Source organism: Bradysia coprophila, unplaced genomic scaffold, assembly GCF_014529535.1.
Source record: "Bradysia coprophila strain Holo2 unplaced genomic scaffold, BU_Bcop_v1 contig_350, whole genome shotgun sequence".
Taxonomy (NCBI): Eukaryota; Metazoa; Arthropoda; class Insecta; order Diptera; family Sciaridae; genus Bradysia; species Bradysia coprophila.
Genome location: NW_023503608.1, coordinates 11,328,614 through 11,344,360, shown reverse-complemented (window position 1 = coordinate 11,344,360; position 15,747 = coordinate 11,328,614). Strand labels below are relative to the sequence as shown.

The following is a 15,747-nucleotide window of genomic DNA, read 5'->3' as shown; positions in this document are numbered from 1 at the left end:
CATATGTCACTACGATCCCTCATGCTTGCGGTGCACTGATGCCTTAACCAAAATATTTCCGTTCTGATTTTTAGTTGAATATATGCTTGTGACTGAGATTGAAGTGCTAGTTGCTTAGACATGAAATCCACAAGCAAACCACAAAATAAAGAATTGTATGTATCGGTTTTCACATTTAAACCAGTACATTTATAGAAAATTCTTAGAAACGGATAGTTCATCGTGATAAATTTGTCATGAATTTTACCGTACCATTTCCTTTCGTTGTTGTCGATTACAAATGATTAGACGGTTCTGAACACCTATGTCATACTTTCCGGCTTGCTTAAGAAGTAATGCCACTCACGCCGTAAACTACACTAAATTAAACTCTTAATAAAGATGCTCCTGGATAATTGACAAACTTGAAAAAACAACAGCAATACCTTCTTGCGGCGACGACAGTGGTATCGGTTAATAATATAAAAATATTATCATTCTTACGACCTTCTTTTTGCTTGTTCAAGCATAAAATCGCCATCTCCATTTTAATAGAAACTTCATTATTATTCACAAATGACGCCTACATACATTTGCTACCATTTCTCCGATTTCTACCTGTATACCATAAGCATGCCAACAGTAATTCAGCGTCAATTATTCCCCGAAAGCCGGTCCAATTTCTATAGAGAATGCAATCTCCGGATTCCGATCAGAAATGTTAAAAATAAATTGCACAATGCGAGAGTGCAATTAACAGTGAAGAAAATTTTCAATTCAATTTCTGTTAGTACACGCCTGGCCAAATGTTCGAGTCTCTTTCACGTACTTTTATTTTTCAATTCGCAATGTTATTCATTAGATGTTGCTGAATACCCGAAATGTTTTAAAATTCATTTCTTTATATTAGAGTACTTAAAAATAATGGAAAACAATAAGATCTTGGAGAATTATTCCGTTTGTGTATAAATTTTGTATTTTCCGAAATGGCAGCTACAGTCGTTTCGGTGCGATATACGCTAAAAAATATGTACTCCTTTTAACAGAAAACATTGCGAATGAGAGAATAATAAATAGGAAAAATACAACGGACACAGCCATCATTGAAGAAAGACCTTTTCTTCTACGAGAAAAGAATCATACACCCTCATACCCGCCAACAAAACAACCCAGTTCACTTTATATTTACGGGAGTATACTCATTTCGTATTTTATAATATCTACTGCGAATGGGCTCCGTTGGTATATTTAAAATTTTCGGTTCGTCCATTCTTACCATCCTTTTTAAGTCAATTCTTTGCTTTTTGTCACCCTTACATCCAACCACCACACCATCACTTAATATTCACCTCCATCTTTTTTGTATTTATGTAAATTTCAATTCTATTGCGTTGAGTTTGCTTTTATGGTGTTCAAAATAAAAACCTCTTCTATACAGAGTACTATTGTAGAGAACAATATCTTTTAAACCAACCAACCAAACCTCTTTTGCGCTGGCGAATTTGCACCCACATCTTTTTTCCATTACAGTTTTTCCGAAAATCCCCATCCACTGCGATTAAATAAACCCCGTTTGCTGCTCTCCATCGACAAAAAGAGCCCAGTATTCGAACCAACATCTATTCGACCACCATACTTTCACCCATCCCACAGACGTTTTTGATTTTATTTTATACATCTTTCCAGGCCAAACAAAAAATCGTGAACTCTTTGGGGTATAACAAGAACATTATTATTGAGTTTTTCTTCCACTTTTTTCGCTCGTTTCCATCTCACTGTATACAGTATTCTTGAACGTCATGTCTAACCCTGTCGTTCGAATCATTGTACACAAAATGTATATAAATTGTCCGATTTATTCTTTACTCATTCATTCACATATACTACAGCTTTGCGAGAAATGGCAAATTAACAAGTTTTTATTATCAAGTACATTTAGATTCGTCACGATGATGATGATTCGAACTTGACTTAGCAAAAGGAATATCGAAAGGCATGGTGAATGGTTTTGTTTTATAATTTAAATTACAAATAATAATTGTGTATAACTCTTCGCCCAACATACATTCTGTTTATATTCGGTTTTCGTAGATTTGCTCTGACCGTTTCTCTATGCATGAAGTCATTATACATTCAACAATTGCTAGTTTAGAAATTTAAGGTCGATTTATATTAGTGAAACGCTACTAGAACTAATAAGAGATTAAGCACGTCCTATTTCGAGATTTTTTTTAATCCACCATCCAAAAAGAGTTCTGTACCCCTACGAAGAAGAATTTGCAGAATCTTTTTCCATATATTCCAATTCCAGTTCATACCGATTTAAAGAGTACAGACTATGAAACCGCTCGGTTTTTTTTATTCGGTTAGTTGTTGAGACCACATACAGGTTATGTTGATTAGATAAAATCAGTTATGAAATGCACATTAACGGTTTGAGAGCTGGAGAAGTAAGGGCGCTGAGAAAATAGATATCACTTCGTTCGGCCTATAATTCGCGAAATTGTCTAAAATCAATCGTCCGAGTCAGGCAGACAAATAACTCGCTCCGCTCGCAATTACCACTCTGAGTGGTATATAATATCCTCGATAATATCGCGAAATTTTTGCAAAAAATTGGCTCGATCGGAAGTGATCTTGTTAGGAAATCGATGTAAAAAATTAAGTGACGAGAAAAGAAAATCCAGGGGTAAATAAGTAAATAAGCAACGTTTGAACTACACAGGATCTTCAATCAACCGGATCTTCAATTAACATTACACTAATACAATCAATTCGTACACACTAACAACATAGCAACATATCAACATTGCATTGACAAAATGAAATTACAAGGATTGAAATGAAAAGTGTGCCGGGTAGCTCAAGTGGTAAGAGCATCGCCCCGGAAAGGTGAAGATTGCGGGCTCGTCTCCCGTCCTGGAACCAATTTTTCATTTCAAATTACATGTCCACAAACACACTACCAATCATTTACAGACATTCATAACGATTTCTACATTGAAATACAGCCATATATACTCTCCACTTCCCAAATTATGAGAATTATGAGAAAAGACTGCGAGGATACAAAAATGAAATCCGACATTTTTTCTGATTTAGAAGTTGATGTGATTTGTGAGTGTTTCTACTTAAGTTTCTTTTAGCAAAAAAAATCTAGATTTGCATTTTCTGAATTGTGGCCAGACACTTGGTCGTGACCGCTAACGAAATATTAAAACAGAAAAATCTAGATTTTGATTTGCTAAACAAGTTTGGCGTGGAATTACAAACCACAACCACTCCCAAATTAGAAAGCATGTCGAATTTCACTTTTTTCCAGTGAAGATCGGAAAGAATGAAGATCGGGAAAAGAATTGAAAATAGGAAAACTTTTCAATCGTTGATCCCTAAAAATTTCGCTCTCTACTCTCTCGATTTCACATTCGTTTCTATTCGAAGGACTTTTTATTTAGATGAGGCAATGAATCGCCTACATTTTTAATCGTTCCACTATCAGTTAAAAGTGGACAAACTTTTCTTTCACGATTCTGTCACTTTCGTAATGAAATGAAATAGTTCTCCTCGGGAGGTGATTGATTTCTGACAGTTTATTTGGTGTATTTTTCGTGTTTTTTTGTTTGTTTTAGTTGTAACTGTTACAGCAATTTAAATGAAGCTTTGCTCACATGGAATATGTATTTACATTACCTAATCACTTAAAGTACGAACGGGAACAGAAATTGTTATTTTGACGAGAAATAAAATTTTGGACCCACGAACGTAATGAAATATTATTGTGTTATTACGAAAAAATAGTACATTGCTGCTATAAGGCTGTACTATTAATGTGCGTTGTAATGCTAGCTCTATTGTTTCATAACCTTTCAGAAATGGCTAGTCATCTGTTATTGAGAGCGATTTCATTACGACAGTTAATAATAATCGATGAGATCAAAATAGACGTCTCTTGAAGTAAAATTCAAATTGAAACAAATGAAGTGAAAGATGTCGTATCAAATAGACCGAATACTTCCAACGAAAGAAGTAACAGAGTTAATGTGAGGTAATTTGTATAATTTATTGTAGATTAATAATCCGTTTTGCTATGAGAAGTCAGCAGTGTTGCACACCTTTCGCTTTTCATTCGCTTTATTCTTCATTTTTTCACTTTTTCGGCAGTTTTCGATATTTAGAATGTGTTTAACAAAACGCTTGTTCCAGTTCCACGAGCATGTTAGTAGACATGTTCAATAATCTATTATTAGTTATTAAATCAAGTAGTAAAAATTCACCGCGTCTTTTTTTGAGAAAATCAATTTTATTGAATACTTAAAAGAAAAGGAAAAACAAATTGAAGCGAAAGAGACAAATACATTTTTTTATTCATCGACAAAAAATATCTTACATCAAAATATGGGTACCCAACCCACCCTAAAAGAGGAAGGTTTTTTTTTTAAGTTACAAAAAATATCTGTGTGCGTTATACATAAATAGGGTTGAATTTGAATTTAAAAAAATGATGTTAGAAATTGAAAAAGTTGTGAGGGGTTGATGTTAAGATTTTATTTCTTCTCTGTGTGTGTGTGTACAGAGATATAATAATATAACTTAGAACTGAGTGTGAGTATTTTTTAGATGGAGAAATAATGTGCTTGTATATAATCGGATGTTCCGATTCTATGTTATACAGGGCCTTGATTTTTCGAAAACAGAACTGATATAATGAAGGTGGTGGGCCATTTTTTCATTATTTCGTCTTCGTATTTATTCCGAGGGTGGTAATGCCAATTATTATTTAGAATGTGAGGGAAATCAACCTTTCTATTCATAACAGTAATGTAAAGAAATGTGCTTTGATATCTTATTTACTTATTGAAGGACTCCTGGAAATACTTTTATTGAATTGTTCATTTCGTGCGTTTTTAACATAATTCAATTTATACTGAGTTAAAATTCGAGGAAAATTTGAAATTATACAACAGGAGATTAATTTCCATAGTAATAAAGCAATTTAAAAAGAAAGTTTTTCATTGCATTCACGGCAATTGGGTATTAAGATTTTATTGCCCTTTACTTTATTATGAGCACAATAAAATCAGTGAACAACATTTGGACTGATGTCATATCACAGCAGCCGTTTTTCTAAATTTAGTTGTTGATAAAAATCCACTTTAACATTTGAATATGTGATATCATCATGAAAAATGGGTGTTAAGTGCAGCCTATGTTCAATGATTCTGAAAAAAATCCATCCGTATTTTAATTACAAACTAATTTAATTGTAAAACATTAAGCTCAATATAAAAAAAAACTTGAGGTAAAGGTAACTTTACCTCACGTTTTTGAATACAGACAATTTACAGAATCTGATTCAGTTGTGTAAGCCCGGAAAAAGATTTTTCTCAGGGATAAAATAAAATTTGTTATCAACAGTAGCGACAAAGTAAGCATTGGCCAGCGGTCTCTGTAGACTTTCATAGTAAAATCTATGTTAAAAGAATGATGTAATTGATTTTGCATCAAACATTAGGACATACGTTAAACAAAAGAAGTGCCAGATTTAATGAGAAGAGAACGTCAGAGATTTTCACGTTAAATAAAAATATGGTGACGCTGCACTAATTCCACCCAAGGCAAATATATATGAGAGTATATCTAACTTTAAAGTCGACAGATTTTGATCAAACAAGATGCCAGTGTGTGCCGTATAATCTCTTTTTTCCAAATTTTTATCGCTCAACAAGTTTAATGTCAATAAAAAAAATCAATATTTTTCGTGAATCCTGAGGTCATGTGCGTGCTGCCATTTCTATTGATCAAAAGTCAACATTTTTATTATTTTCATGTATGTGCCTTTACCGTCGGACCGTACTTGGATTTAACGTGGAATTCCCTGACATTCCATATAATGACGAAAAAGATTAAAAGATTAACAAAAAGTACTGACAATATATCCAATACTTTTTACTGCAAAACTGCAATAGGTATGTAAAATGTAGATTTGTAAGGAAAACAAGGAACTGAACTATGTTCGTTCGAGGTAAGTAAAACAGTATATTATACCAGTAGGACTAAAAATATGGAGATAGGGAGTATCCGTAATCTATAATGTCCTTCCTGCGTAGTATTTATTTACATTCGTTTGTACGTATGTATGTATTCTTGCATACTATTTGTTACAATTGCTTTAAAGTTTGGCACATTAAGAAATAGTTATTTACAAAACAAGGTATAAAAAGTTGAAAAATAGAGCTTTAGTGTGAATTTTGTTGATCCGAGGCGAAGGCGAGGTCAATAAACACACGAAAACTAGACTTTTTAACTTGTATTCAGAGTTATGCAATGTATTTTACATGCTGAATACGCCGAAATGCTTGAAAAGTGATAAGTACGGTTTTCGACGCATGTAGCATGTAATAGTATTTGGTCTGCTTCCTACTATTTCACAAAGTAAGTGTGAAATCAATTAGGGGTTTTGATGAGCGTTTTTATCAATAATTTATCAATAATATTATTGTAACGATGTTTTCAGCCACTGATGATGACATCAAATTGATGTCGAAATTGATTTGGCATTAAATGAAATTGAATTGAGCGACTCCGAGTTTTCTACAAAATAAGTGTGAAATCATAAGTCTGAGTCTTATTAGACCATAAGTTTCGTTGTGATTAATCGAAACTAATAAGAAAGCTGAAGATGGATGACAAAATAACATCCGAAATATACTGAAGAGAAACAAGAAATTTTGCTTCTTACATTCATGATCAACACTGATCCTAGCCGATCCAATCTCAGTAGACATTTTCTCTCCTCTGCTGTGAAGCCTTTATTGTTTGAAACGTTGTGTTTACCTCGGGCAAAATGTCTGAAATTGCATTTTCTCTGGTGACTTGTAACCCATTACCTTCGAAATATAATTTCCATTTAATTTTTCACTTTGTGATTAAATAACATTTTTTTAGAAAATTCTATGTCAAGTATCAACAACTAGATAAAACTATGCAACACACATTTCATTCAAGTATTCATTTGTCCATTGTAATGGTTAATTTTCCCAAAACAAAACGCAAATGATCTTGTCATTTTCCTTATAAAGCTCTTAAATATTTTACACTCGCCAAACCATGAAAACACTGAATATCACGCGTCAAAAGTTATCGGAAACCACACTTTTTTAGTTCTCTCTCAGCAGACCTTGCAAACAGGTCTAGGGATTCAGACGATGTTTTGCTTAATGTTGGAGTTTGTTTATGTTATTCGTCAAAGAGAGAAATTAGATACGTAGGCGGAGCTTACTCTTCGTATCAACGAGTAGTGTGATGCACATTGAACGATCGGTTTCGTCATTACTCTTATTCTTGTTCTATACATTTAACTTTAACCTTGAACGATGTGTAACAATGTGATAGAAATGAAACCACTCAATCACAGTGTGAATTCGTATCCCACGAGAATAATTTTTGCATGAGTATGTATGTTTCGTCGAGACGAAGTCTCTCGGTATACGAATTCACACGTATACTGTAATTTCGTGGTTTCAAAAATCTATTTGATCAGCGCTCTGTGTGTTCGATTATTCATTATGAATACAAAGTTTTCTAAATTATTGTCCTGTTCTTACATTCCTCACAACATCGCTAATTATTTTTCCAAATTATATCTAACAAACATCTAAATTGTATATTTGAACATATAACACATAATTATGTGAGTAACAAACAAACGAAATTCTTTTTTTAATGCCAAATCAATCTAGTTCTATTCGAGACCATCAATATAATGTTACAATGTTTTCCTTTGGAAAAGTTGAGTATTTTTCCATAAACTTTTAAAATTACCAAAGATTACACCATCGACGTATCCTTACATAATTTTCCACTAAAATTGTCTAGTCTCAAAACGACCGTCCAACCGTCATATAAATAACGAATTATTTCAAAACGTAAAGCCGTTGCAAAACTGTTGTCCTGAGAGAAATTCATTTTTCACAAGCCATTCTCTTTGTACATTGTTATTAAGAAAATCTTACAAAAGACAATTTCCCCAATTCTTATTGGAATGATGTTAATTTCAGAGGGGAATCAATGTGATTTGCATATTGAAGGTGAAATGCTGTCTCAGAGCAACGGAAATAAAATCAGCATCTAGCGTACAACGGATAAACTACTCTTTCCCGAACAATGCTAAGTGAAAGCTTTCAACCCCTTTCGAACATAGATGTCTCTAGATGAACCAGAATACCAGACAAAACCTCATAGTTTTATTATATATTTGTCAAAGTGAAAAGCCATGTATGCTTCATATGTCGGTACACATGTTTGTCAAGCTTTGTGTTTTAATTTTATTTCATAATATCACAGTAACGTTACACGGCATTGTGATACATCAATGGCTATTTTTAGTGGTTGGGTTTTGTGTGGACAGAGCGGTTTGTAATGTGAATAACGTATAACATGTAGGAGCACATTATGTAACAGTTAACTTTCAACTCAATTATATTAACTAGATATATTGAACTGCAATGTATGCAGTGCATATATATAGCAATATACTACTGATAGGTGATGAACTATGAACTGAACGATTAGCGCATACAGAGTATAGACCATCGTACAGGTCTATTTAATTGGTGTATAGCTACAAACCTGCATAATAGCCTTCTGCTTTTTTTATTTCACTATTATCAACAGCATTGTACCCCACACACCATAAATCCTCTTTTTGTTCGGTTGCTGTGGGTTTGGGAGTTTTTTTTTATTTCGTTCATTTTATTCAGCTGTTGCATTGATGGTTATTTTTTGTGGCCGGTAGGTTTGTTTCGAAAAAAAAAGATTGAAAAAACTTCCCTCAGTATAAACAAGAGTATTTACGCAATTCGCTGAGGGTGTGTATTACATGCTTCATTAGGGGTTTTGATTTTTTTTATGCATTGGAAATATGTGAAAAAATATCACACTCAATTTAAGTGGTTTTCAGTTTTTTTTGGATTCATTTAACGTTCTTTTTTTGTTCTCTTTTGCTGATGTTTCAGTCCAGGGGCTTTTATAAACCGTAACATGTGTACATTTGATTTGGGGATTATTCTTTTGTTTCTGAGTTTGATAAATTTCGCGCTTAGCGTATGGAAAGCTTCATTAAACATAATTGAATCACTGTCAAATATTTGTGAACGTTTATTGTTTTATATTTTTTTACCTATTCCTATTTCAATTAGGATAAAATTGAGAATTGGGGAATCTAAAGTTAATTCCAAAAATCTTATATCATAAACGACGAAAAGCGGTAGAATTGAATTAATTGTATTTGGCTGATACGCTTTGCACTAGTGGAGATTTGAAATAGGGTAGGCGTACCAATCATTGGACAAGAATGAGTCCTCGGATGAATGAATCATGTTTTGAATCAGTATTGTCTTCGACACTTTTTCGAGACTTTATAATTAATTTACATTCATAAGCGAAACAAAGATGAAATCACTGTAAAACTTTTTGTAATCATAAACTAGGTCCCACCTGTTGAGTGGGTCAGATTCCTTCACTGTCCTACTTAGAATTGAATACTACGGGGAAACTTTGTTAAAAATTTTCTTTTTATGAAAAAAGAAAAGAAAACTTTTCAATAGTTTTTGTATAAGTAATGATTTACTGATTTATTTCGATGTTCACGAAAATATAATTAATTAGTAAAAAAAACTACTATACCGGTATTAATCTCATATTAATAATTTTATTCTGTCAAGTTTCATTGAAAATCTTCGAAACGTTCTGAAACGTCACCACTTAATTTTAGCTTCATTTTCTGGTTTTATTATGCTCACATTAGATTGAATGTCTATAAAATGTTCCGATTATAAAGTGGCATATGTCTTCAATAAAACTTAAACTCTTGTGAAATGTGGCCCTCGCTTCGCTCTGGTCTTCCCTTCACTTTCGTTAATTTTTGTTCTGTTTATTCGCTTTTGTTAACTAGGCAAAATCACATAACAAGAAAATTACTATTGAAATCGATACAAAAATTCGCTTAGCAACGGCAACGGCAGCTTGATCATTAGACCAACATAATCTATCGTGGAACCTAACATCAGGAATTCCATTCTCTGCCAAACAATTTTTTTAATCGATTGAGTTATTGTGTTAACAAAGAGTAGAAAATGCTTCTTTTGAGACTACACCCCGATGGTTGAATCGATACCACCCATTTTCGAACTTGACTTAAGGATTTCAAAACGTCATCGAATAAAAAAGAACCATGACTTTCAGTCAAGGGAATAATGTTATTCTTGTAACGCAATTGAATTCGGTTATAACGTTTTCACCTTTTTGTACGCTTGTCCCATATGGAGCGAGTGTGCTCAGTGCCACGTTAAGAAACTTCAGACCATTCAAAATAAATGCTTGAAACTCATCTATGGGCTTCCTATTTAATACCCTACATGTGACCTACAAAAATTGCAAACATTCCAATGATTCATAATCAAGTTGAAAAGATCTCTGAGAAGTTTATGAGACTGTCAGAAAACCATCTCATCAGAGGAATGCTTTTTCATTGAAATGGTGTGTCAGTATTCCTAACCTTAAAGTCAAAATTTATTCAATTATCGTCTATTTTTCTGTTTTAAATAGTAATTAATATTTTATTTTTTTTACAGTGAACGACATCTCACTGTCATTTTTTTCAGAGAATGTCATTGTGAATTTGCAATGACACAATAAAATTGTCGTTCACTGTAATTCAATTTTTTTTTAAATTTTTCTTCTCTGCCTCTAGAATGGTGATAATAAAATCACCGGAGTCATTAACAAAAGCCATATCAAAATATCAAGCCATAAACAATAAATATTTTAACCTTCATAGTTGGAAAAGCAACTGACTATTTACTGAACACTAGCCTGATTAAGTATTATAGATTGTTTAAACAAAAATGTAAAACTGATTATTCAATAAAGAATTAAGAGCGTACAAGGGTCTAGCTTCGGACAAAAACCAAATACTATAGCGTCATCTCTTTTAATTGAAATGAAACTCGTATTGTGTCAGCCGTGATAGAAACAAAACTATTTTTGGTTAATTTCTTAAAAATAAAAACTTATTTAAAAAAATTGAAAACATAAAGGCAATTCCCGACCCGAGTTTAAACTTTTATACTCGAGTATAAAGTTTAAAGTATAAAATTTTGACAGAACTAGCATATTGTTGAACGGCTCAGTAAAGGTTTTGATATAGCAACTTATGTGATTATTCTCGATGTACTGCCGAAAAAATGTACCTAAAGTGACCTGACCTGACCTGACAGAACTAGCTTATTGTTGAACGGCTCAGTAAAGGTTTTGATATAGCAACTTATGTGATTATTCTCGATGTACTTCCGAAAAATTTATCTAAAATGGAAAAAAATTGCCTTGCAGACGTGTTTTAATTGTGAAAAATATTCGTAAAAATGCAACAATTGTATGGTTCAAATTAACCGTTCGTCCACTTTTTGTTGTATTCCATCTCTTGCATCGTGAGAATTATGTTCCTAAAATTGCCCAATTTTTCGCGCAATTTTGGTTGTTGTCCGAAGCTAATAAACCCTTGTACGCTCTTAAGGGTATTCGAATATAAAATTTTGACAGAACTGGCATATCGTTGAATGGTTTCGACAATAATTATACCCCCAAAATATCGTTTTTTTTATGAAATCAGTAAAGCTGATGTCTCTGAAGCTAACGACAGTGAGCTGGAAAACATTCTTCACCTGTATGTAGCGCTATTGAATGACAACTAAAAACATTGAACGTCGAACACGTGCTCCCGTGCAATGACATGTGCGCAGAGTTTCGATTGTCAATAACTATTTACAAATACGAATAAAATAAAGATCCGACGATAGTTTGGTGGTAAATATTATCAAATTACTGAGCTGTACAACCATATGCTAGTTCTGTCAAAATTTTATACTCAAAGTATAAAAAATTAAACTCGGGTCGGGAAAACCCTTATACAACGTTATGGATGCCAATTGTTACAAAGGAAGTAACAGATTTAACGGCGATCTACATGTCGTCTCTAAAAGGTTAACATTAAGGTAGGCGATTCAAAAAATCAGTACCCAAACTAACAATCAGATTTATTTAAACTCTGTATTTATAGATCGATGTAATTGTGACTTATACACAGCTACTGCATCATGTTGCATAATAGCAGTCTCAACATCTGAGAGATTATCATGTAAAGCTGATAAGATTAACTTCATTATTTCAAAATAGTTACACTTATTCAGACCATATCAATTACGCTTCAGATCAGTTGTTAGTAAAATGTGAATTTTGAAATCGTATAATGGAAAATACAAAAAGTGATCATGATAAAAGGAAAAGGAGAGTTAATGGTATTTTTGCTATGCCAAAGGCTGTACCAGCAATCCTTTTAAACATTCTACTGGAGCGTTTTTCTACTAACGCAACATTAGGTAATTTAACAATAGAACGTGACGGGCAAATATTGAAGTTGTATTTTTGTAGCGATTCTTGTACTGTATCTAAATCGAAAATTAAGCTTCGATCCCAGTTTATCGACTGCGTTATTTCACACAAATGAGCTTTTAGCGTACGGATTCACAATCTTTGGAGCAATTATTGCTGATAGTTGGTGGGGTCATTTCAAGACTATTTTGTGGATGTCACTAGTCTTCGCAGTTGGAAGTGTTATCGTGTCTGTAGGATCTATTGAACAATTACACTTACCAACTACGTATGCTTAACCGTTTAGGCGTTGGAGCGATTATTAATTTCTAAATTCGAATTATTTGTAGAGCATTTACAATTGTTGGTTTACTGATTGCTGTAGTTGGTTCTGGTAGTACGAGAGCTAATTTGATTGCTTTTGGCGGTGATCAATACGAGGCATCGGATCAAGGCGAAGAATTGAAATTGTATTTTTCAATACAAATTTTCTTCCTCAAAACTGGATCGCTGTTGGGCCGTTTCGTAAACCCAATGTTGAAAAATATCGAATGTTTCGGAATGTCCGATTGTTATCCGGTAGGTTTTGGGACGCCAGCTATTGCTATGATCGTAGGTTTCTTGCTTCTATTAACTGTAAAGTCATCATGTTTGCGGAAACCACCATCTGGAAATATGCTAATTAAAGTCATCAGATGCATGATGGTAAGAAACAAATTCTATTTAACATTCCAATCTAGCTCCAAAAACACTCAAAGAGGAAAAGTGACGCAAGTCCATGTGCATACTTCCAAAACAACTGATATCGCTGTAGGTGACCCATTCCGCGCTTGTACGCAAATATTGTCAAATCGAAAATTAGGCCGAAAAAATTCTAGAAGAAAAATTTTACCAAAAAATGTTCGTATATACGGAAAACGACAGCGTTACATGGTTGAGTATGTGTGTGTTGAAGAAAGTTCGACAATTGATCAGCTTTGTGTGCAACACACGATACGAGCTGTGACGTAGAATTTGAAAGAACAGTTCAAAATTGTATTTGAAAAGAAGATGCCGACGGTAGCTGAATGGCTAGAGCATCAGCCCGGCAAGTTGAAGATTGTGGGTTCGATCCCCACCCGTGAACCAAATTTTTCTTTTCAAATTCAATTTCATTCCAATACAGTTTACGATTTCTGATAATTATTAAACCAGTTCTAGTTACTTTAACTAACCATTAGTCAAAATTTACCAATTAATTTTTTTTACATTTTTTCTAGTAATAAGATTTGCTTCACGGGCATTATGACGCGCGCCCATGATTTGTACTTATTCGTTGCCTAGCGACTTGACTTTTTAATATTGAGAGATCATGTTTCTCCTCGTGTCAGGATGCCATTGCAGAAAAATGGAAACGGCACAATGAAGAACCGAAAAGTCACTGGTTGGATTACGCTGAAATGAAACACGGGGCTCATCTCGTAGCTGAAACGAAAATCGTCATTGGAATACTTAAGCTTTACATACCGCTCCCAATATTTTGGGCAGTCTATATGCAGCAAGGTTCTCGATGGATCTTTCAAGCAACAAGAATGAATGGAGATATTGGCTTCTACACAGTCACTCCCGACCAGATGATTGTTTTGAATCCAGCATTTGTCATAATTTCACTTCCCCTTTGCAATTATGTAATCTACCCGCTAATCTCAAAATTTCAAATCACAACTTTGTTGCAGAAAATGACTATTGGTGGAATGCTAGCGGTTGTGGCTTCTATTGTTGCAGCTGTTATTGAAAATAAGATCGATAAAAACTTCTTAAATATTTTATGGCTAGCGCCACAATTTTTCCTACTTGCGTTAAGTGAGAATTTCTTGTTTGTCTCTCATTTAAGCTTTGCATACACGGAAGCTCCCGCAAGCATGAAATCGGTGATGACATCGTTTGTTTTTGTAGTAATTGCAGTGGGTAATTTATTCGTAGTTTTTATCAGCGGATCCAAGATTTTTGAATCTCAGTCTATAGAATTTCTATTCTTTGCAGGAATTCTTTTCGTTTCTATGTTAATTTTTGGAGGGTTAGCTTATCGATATCAACCTATTCATAGGCTCAGTTGATTTTAAAATCTCTAAGAAACATAAATTTTTCTGTTTGCCAAAGGCAAACGATGTCCTCTGGTCGATGTGGTCTTATTTAATAAAACGTATGTTTGTTAAAAGTAATTCGGTGTGCGAAACTCTTGAAGAATGAAGATACTTTAAACAAAAGAAGTAATAGATTTATGATTTGGATTTATGAATTGATAAAGAGCAATTTCAAGTCATAAACGTGTGTAGGGTATAATTATCGTGTCGTGCGTACGTAATAGTCCTTGTTAAATAATTGATCTTAAATTTATTTATAAAGCAGAAAGCACAACGCAATAATTGTGACTTGACTAGATAAGCACAGATTTTCTGGTGAAAGTAATCACTGATGTGATTTTATTGGTAATGAAAATAAATACTTAATTTCAAATAATCAGTTGAGACTACTTGATTTCTTGAACGACTACTATAATTTGGAATATCTGTCTAAATACTAATAACTTAATCTTTGTCTTCCAACGCCTGAAAGTTGTGCTTCTGATGGTCCATTCTTGCATGTAAAAAAAGTCGAAAAAGTTTGACTGTCCTGTTTTTAGATGGAGTAAACGTTAACGATGTTTGGCTCGTCGTACAAAAATTAAAACTTTGATGAAATGTGACTAAAAGTATGTTGATATTTGATTGTGGTAGCTACCACCATTGAACTGACCAAAAATTTTTAGAAGTAAATAAAAAGTATTTTCAGTTGAAGTGAAACTTTTCGAATAAGTTTTTTTAGGAAAATTTTGTGACAAAAATCTTGTGAATTTTACAGAATGTTATTTTAAATCAATAATTATTTCCAAAAACAACTGCTGTGATATCAAAACAATGAAGAGCACCGCAGGAGTTTAACTTGTTCTTTCTTGAGTGATCAATTACTCCATGAGCTGTCGATTTTTTTTTGGTTTCCGTTTATTTCCTTACAGAAAAGACGACTTCTTCCTCTATTTTCGGCCAAAAATCTCAGAAATTTTTCACGCTATTTTAGTCGTCCACCGATTTCATTCATCCTTATTTATAAGAGTTCAATGAGATTTTCAAAGTTTCATTTTAGGAGTTTTAGAAGATTTTGGGAGGTGTGTGTGTGCATTTAGTTAGTCAATTTTTTTTAAGTTTTTGGTCAAAATACGATGTCTGTGAAGTACCTGCGAATTTATCATTATAGTCCGGTCGTTGTGACGATCATTTTATATGCTTTCTGTTGATGAAAGTTCTAAGAATGCGCAGGTTCAAA

At 33.4% G+C, this 15,747-nt stretch overlaps 1 protein-coding gene across 2 annotated transcripts; it reads left to right on the top strand.

Moving 5' to 3' along the window:
• Positions 1-12,059: 12,059 nt before the first annotated feature.
• On the top strand, positions 12,060-14,918 carry LOC119080992 (solute carrier family 15 member 1-like). 2 transcript variants are annotated; one of them, XM_037189649.1, is made up of 4 exons: positions 12,060-12,413; positions 12,466-12,694; positions 12,756-13,110; positions 13,776-14,918. In XM_037189649.1, the coding sequence occupies exons 1-4, from the start codon at positions 12,284-12,286 to the stop codon at positions 14,499-14,501; spliced, it is 1,440 nt and encodes a 479-aa protein (XP_037045544.1). In that variant the 5' UTR covers positions 12,060-12,283; the 3' UTR covers positions 14,502-14,918. The 2 variants fall into 2 exon arrangements, with proteins under 2 accessions (XP_037045544.1, XP_037045545.1); XM_037189650.1 differs by lacking the exon at positions 13,776-14,918 and adding an exon at positions 13,665-13,769.
• Positions 14,919-15,747: the final 829 nt, after the last annotated feature.

Bases quoted from the DNA above. Each gene is read 5' to 3' on its own strand.
- LOC119080992 (XM_037189649.1), top strand. From the start codon at position 12,284: ATGGAAAATACAAAAAGTGATCATGATAAAAGGAAAAGGAGAGTTAAT. The intron at 12,414-12,465 runs GTAATTTAACAA...GTATTTTTGTAG, and splicing joins TTCTACTAACGCAACATTAG to CGATTCTTGTACTGTATCTA. The intron at 12,695-12,755 runs GTATGCTTAACC...AATTATTTGTAG, and splicing joins CAATTACACTTACCAACTAC to AGCATTTACAATTGTTGGTT.